At 45.7% G+C, this 6236-nt stretch overlaps 1 protein-coding gene across 1 annotated transcript in view; it reads right to left on the bottom strand.

Moving 5' to 3' along the window:
• Positions 1-1181: 1181 nt before the first annotated feature.
• Positions 1182-6236, bottom strand: part of CSMD2 (CUB and Sushi multiple domains 2) — a 268238-nt gene continuing 263183 nt past the window's right edge. Inside the window, exons 51-53 of the mRNA XM_015424095.1 lie at positions 5954-6089; positions 4907-5084; positions 1182-1235 (exon numbers count right to left, since the gene is read on the bottom strand). Coding sequence (XP_015279581.1) covers positions 4925-5084; positions 5954-6089 — 296 coding nt within the window. The 3' untranslated portion in view covers positions 1182-1235; positions 4907-4924. The remainder of the gene's footprint in view (positions 1236-4906; positions 5085-5953; positions 6090-6236) is intronic.

Raw genomic sequence — 6236 nt, 5'->3', positions numbered from 1 at the left:
TTTCACACGCAAACATTTGAAGGGTCTATGAGAGCTCCTGTTGAGGTGGTACAGGAAACACCGGCTCTAGGGTTAAAAAAAATCAGAAAAATAAATTAGTGGCTCAGGGCACCAGTGACGTCACAGATGTTATCCAATAGGTGCCCATGAGCCTCATGCGGCCACATTTTAGAGGGCATTCCAAAGATAATTGAAAGAGAGGGAAAGAAATTCCATGTTTTTCCAATGACAAAACATGGCAATTTGAGGGTGGGCAAATTGTAACTGACCTGCAATAAACGCATAAATTGCGTTCCCTGCAACAGCCATGCAAAAATCCATCTGTCCCTCATGCCAGGGAACAAGCTGTTGGAAAAGCTCTTCCTTTCTGGCTGTCTGACCAAAGCTAGCAAGAAAAATGCAGCAACGGCAGCAGCGGTTTAACCGGCGGGATTTGAACCGGTCTAACATCTGGAACCCAAATAAGAAAATGCAGCAGACCGTAATAAAAGCAAAGTCCGTCTACAGTGCAGAAGGAGAGGATGCTTAGAACTGGGGAGGGGAGGGTCAGACTTTTCAGAAACCTCAGATCTTTGTGGTAGGCTGTTCACATGAAAGACATAGGTATGATTAGGTGAAGGTGGGGAAGAATAAACAGAAACAAAACAACCATTTCTCCTTTTGTTAAATCTGCCATTTTAGTTCAAAAAGATTTTGTTCCAAGCTCTCTGCATCCACAGGGCCTTCTCAGCCACAACAAATTGGTCGGCTGTCTTCTCCTGCGGGTCCGTCACCTAATCCCATAACCAGGGGACGAATACCATTCGGCTTCTCCATGTCACCAGGAGATATTCACCAGAAGGCGATAATCCACCACAAACGAGCAGCGGGATGGACTTTGGTCTCTCCGCATCAGAGTCAGCGAGTGCTGAAGCTGGCCAGGATTGGCTGGGAAACAGCTCAGAGGTGAAGAAGCATGGGGGGAGAGCAAGCTTCTGCTTCCCTCAGCCTCCACACATGGGCAGGAGGGGATGCTTTGGTTGATTCGATTATCAGCTGCAGAGCAGGACAGATCGGCGATGAAGATGTGGAGCAGTGATGGATAGAAAGGCAGTCTCTCTCCCTCTTTCTCTGGATCAGCGCAAAGGCACCATGCCAATGCCACAGCCCCACCAACTTTGGGGAGCGATGATCATGGACAAAAATGAACCAGAAGGACCACTGGGCGCTGGTGAGGCTCCTGTCCCTGGAGAATGCTGTAGTAGAACAGAGGGAGAGAGAAATATGACCCAATTGACACAAGGAACAAACTTTGGTTCAACACATCATTCCATGCTATTGGCCATGGTCACACGGTCATTTTGATTGGGTTTCACTGCTGTTCCCTCTTGCATCTAAAATTGCTGATCAGATGGCCGCATCTGTCTCCTGCACCGAAGTGGGCTCACTCACACAATCCTCCCGGTTCCCTAGCGAGTTTTCCTACACCCAGAAAATCACGTACTTTCCAGATATTTGCACTTTGAATCTGTGATTTTGCTGATCTGGACATCTATCTCTCACAGTGATTACGATTAGGTCACCTGAGCGTCCTTCTCGCAATGTTTTTTTACATGCTTCTGCCGTTATGCGCATGAGCAATCCTGCATTGAATAAATTCAATGTATAAACGTTCAAGTGCACATATAGACTCCAGCACTCAGTTGTACGTCACCAGTTAATTTGGTTTGCTGTTTGGGGGGGAACCTGCAAGAACAAGGGAGTACGGCGAGTCCCAGTGGGAGTGGTAATTCGGCCATGTGTATATGCGCATGCGCAATGCCATTAAAAAAAACAAAAACAAGTTGTGCCGCCCAAGCAGTGGAGTGGCTATCTAAACGGTGCCCTGAGCCTCGTTGCGTGATGCAAACGGTTCAGAGAGGGATGCATGGTCATCCCAACCCCCCGTCCCAAATTCCCGATCAAATCTTCAGCAGGAACAAATCACTGTAAGCTTGCCTTATGACCACACCCATTATCTTCTGTTCTTGCTGACTATGAGAATGGATCACATTCTTCTTGTGGGGACTGCAGCTATCACAGGCCAGTCTGGCAGTCTGAACCTTTCAATGTGCTAGCTAACTCTGGGAGATGAAGGATCACCTTGGACAAAGAGGGAGTGTTCTCTCCACTTTTGGAAAGGGGGACAGTTTCAGTGCTCAGATACCCCCAATGGCCTTCAGCAGCCCCTGCAGTGGATTTCCTGGGATCATGGGCAGATCAAAAGACATGGACAGAGAGACATCACAAAGCTGATTAAGTGAAGAAATGGTGGAAAGTACTGTCAAGTTGCAGCTGACTTATGTAGACCCAGTAGGGTCTTCAAGGCAAGAGAGGAACAGAAGTGTTTTGCCACTGCTTGCCTCTGCTTAGCTATCCTGGACTTGGTGGTCTTCTATCCAAGCATTGATCAGGGCCAATCTTTCTTAGCTTACTAGATGTGATGAGATTGGGCTAGCCTGGGTTTCCGGTTTTGGTGACTCGCTGACAGGAGTGTTTCATCATGCTCCGATGAACGCGACCCAGGATCATAGTGGGCGGAGGGGTACTGGATGATTCTGGTCCCCCACAGAGTCCTCGGAGGGGCTCGTGGCCTGGGGCACAAGAGGTGCCGCTCCTGAGGCAACGGCCGAGGGATTGAAGCTCCTCTTTGCCCCAACAGGTCCCGCCACTGCGAGACCAGCAATGGCGACTGAGATGCACACCGGGGAAAGTGAACAGGAGATCTAGTGTCTTAAATCTTTCCTTACCTTGTTGAAGCAAGCAGCCAATGAAGTGTGAGTCCATATGCCTTTAAAATAGACAAACATCTAAGCCGCAGCTTCCCCCAAATCCTCAAACTTAAAAGCGGAGGGAATCGAGCTGAGCTCACCCCGGGAGAAAAAAAAAGCAACTTTAAGAGGTAGAAGGGGGAAAGCTGCTTGGAAAGCATTATATAGTCCAAATAGAGTGCAGTCTGTTTAAAGAGAGAGATCTAACAAACTTACAGAGACTTTTTTGAACTTTTTCCTAATGTAAACAATGTCACATTGGGCTGAAAAAATGGCGCTGAAAGTGAGATCTTCTTCAGGAATTGCTAGCTCAGCAGCCTCTGCTTCCAAACCAGAAGCAACCATAGACTTTTCTAATATGCTAGCCACTGCATTGTGCCCTCTACTGGACCAGATGACCCATCTTAATAATAATTTTGAAACTCTCCAAAAGCAGCTAAAAGAAACTAATATAAAAACAGAAAAAACAGCAAAGTCTTTGAGAAAAGTTGATGCTAAGACAAAAATGTTAAATCAGAGACTGGAGGCAGTGGAAAAAGAGAAAGACTCTGATAAACAACAGCTGCTACAAGTACAAATGGAAAAATCATCATATATCCTGAGATTCCAAGGTATCACGGAACAAAAAGGGGAAAACCTCTCAGAGATTTTAAGCGAAGCCGTGGCACCGGTAGTAGACCTCAAAGCGATATTTATACAAAGTGAGATGGATGTGATCTATCGGACTTATCCAGACTACATTCAAGAAAAATAAACTACCCAGTGAAATATTTGTGAAATTCTCTAAGAGGTCTACCAGAGATGTAATACTTAAAGTGACCAATGGGATTACTTTAAAAATCAAAGGTGAAGAAATTAGAATCTTAAAAGACATTCCATTTGAGATAAGAAAGAAGAGACAACAATATAAAAAATTGACAACTTTTCTAAAGAAAAATCCCACTCCTTACAGATGGATCTTACCAGAGGGACTTATCTTCAACTTTAAGGAGAAAAAAGAAAAAATAGACTCTGTTGCAAAAGCCAAAGCATTTTTGGAGAGCATCAAAAAACAGAGAAAGAGAAAGGAAAAGTGGAGGACAACAATGCAGAGGAAGATAACAGCAAAAATGGGTCAGGAAGTAGTAGCAGTACATCGGGCAGTTCCTCAGAAGAAGACTCTGAATCTGATATGGGAGAAGCCGCCCCCATACTTCTCAAAGTCAGATGGGACTATGACAAAGATAAACATAAAGGGAAAAAGAAGAAATACAAGGGAGTCGTTACCGGCTAAATATCAGGAGAAACTTCCTAACTGTAAGAGTAGTTGAGCAGTGGAACAGTCTGCCTCCGGAGGTGGTGGATGCTTCTTCGCTGGACATTTTCAAGCGGAGGCTGGATGACCATCTTTCGGGTATGTTGTAGGTATGTAGGTCTATCTTTCAGCTATGCTCCTGCAGAGTGCAGGGGGTTGGACTAGATGACCTGTAAGGTCCCTTCCAACTCTAACATTCTATGAGTCTATGATTCTATGAAATAATGAACCAATTTTGAAAGTTTAATACTATTAAGTCTAATGTACCAGAATACACCTATTTGGCTAATATTGTTTATGCTGAATTATATTTGAAACAGTTAATCTCATCTTCCATCTTTAGAATGTTAAAGCTAAAGGAAACTTTAAAATAAGCTATCTGTATCGTATTAGATCCCGGTTTAGCTATATGTTTTAGTTAGTGTTTCCTTATCCCTTGCCCTGTGTAGTATATAGTGAAAATGCAATAAAAATAATAATAAAAAAAGATTGGGCTAGCCTGGGCTATCCAGGACACGGCAAAGGACAGTGGGGTAGCGTAAATATTAGACTCAGAGAAGGCACAGGCCTGTTCCCGATCATCAGATATTTGTGGTCCAATGGACAGACTTGGATCTGGGAAACATGGAGACAACTCTCCAGCCTTCAGCAAGTCATTTATACCCCCCTGCAGCATGGGAAGAACAGTGGCCTGCCGTAGAAGGGTTGGCACAATGGAAAGGGAAATGAAGACTAGGAAATGTTTTCCAAATTAAAAAACTAAGCTGGGGTAGTGCATGGGGCAGGTGAATAGCACAGATGTGGCTAGCAGAGTCAGACTTACTGTGCGAGATTGCAAGTGCTATACTGCGGTGCACACGGTGCTGACTGTAAACTCTGCCTCATTGGCCATGATGTCTGTCGGCTGCAAGTTACGGTCATACATCGGGTTTTCGAACGTGCCTCGGACGTTGGTGTTCTCGTGGCCCGCATAGCCATTGAACGGCACCTTCGGTCTCCTCCTGTATCAAATCAGACCAACAACTGAGTTGGAGACAGTCCCTCAGCATTATTGTTTAGGTGTGAAATGGCCAGACAGCCACCAAGCCCTTCTGTTCTGCATCTCCCCCCCACCCCCACCAGTACTGCATGCATATGGGCAGTGCCAAGAGTTGCCAAACCTCACCTCCGTTTTTCAGTATGTTGCACAGACAACTCGGGGCTCAGTCCATACTGCTTGGTACCAAAGGTGTTCCCTCCCACCCCATCCCACTGTACACTGAATGACGAGACAGTTGCAGGGACAGCCCATCATTCGTTTCCTTCTCTGAGTACATCCCAACGGATGTCTCACTCCCAGCATTTTGACAAACCACCCAGTCCCTTAAAATCCCTTCCGTGATCACTCTCCCCTCTCTCATTACAAACGCTGCCAGCATACAGAACCTTAAGTCATATTTGAAAACCTCAAATCCTTCCTCCATTTTCAAGGATGCTGCTCAAGGTGAAAGCAGGCATGGCAATGAGACCTACGTCTCTTTCCTCTGGTTTTTATTCTTTACTGAAAAGTAGCCTCAGAGGCCGTAATCAACAGTCGTGTGTGTGTGTGTCACTATTTAACCCTTCCTCTCCTTGAAAGTTTGTGCATGCAAAACTGCATCCCGAAAGTGACTTTCTCACTCAGAAGGACAAAAGCGGCTTAGAGAGGGTTGTTTCAAGTGGTGATGTGACAGGAGTGGGAGAGGGTTAAGCAGGCACTTTCCCATTCCCCCTCTCTTCAGACTGGCAGCTGGCTGACACCACTTCTGGTTTGAAAGATGCAAATGAAAGGAACGCAGAATCTTCCTTCCCAGTTCTTGCCTCTCTGGCTTCGCTTCCGCAAAGGACTCACCTGTGTTTGTAGAGATACAGCACAAACCCTGCAATAATCAGGGCAATGAAAGGCACAAGGATAGCAGCCGCCACCGAACTGCTGTTGGATGCAAAGGGATGCCCCATCGACTCGGGATCATGCTCAGTTCTGCTGTCTGAAGAGGAAAATCGGCATTAGGCTATAATCCAGAGGAAGAGGCTGGGGACCCCAGCATGTGCCTGCCACATAGGAATGCAACAGATAATTACAGTGTTTGCCTTATTAAGGTAGAAAGGTAGCATGTAAATTAACTGAAATGTCA

Source organism: Gekko japonicus, unplaced genomic scaffold (genome assembly GCF_001447785.1).
Source record: "Gekko japonicus isolate JY-2015 unplaced genomic scaffold, Gekko_japonicus_V1.1 scaffold877, whole genome shotgun sequence".
NCBI classification, from domain to species: domain Eukaryota; kingdom Metazoa; phylum Chordata; class Lepidosauria; order Squamata; family Gekkonidae; genus Gekko; species Gekko japonicus.
Note: the sequence above shows the minus strand (reverse complement) of the source record. Positions and strands in the feature narration are given on the sequence as shown.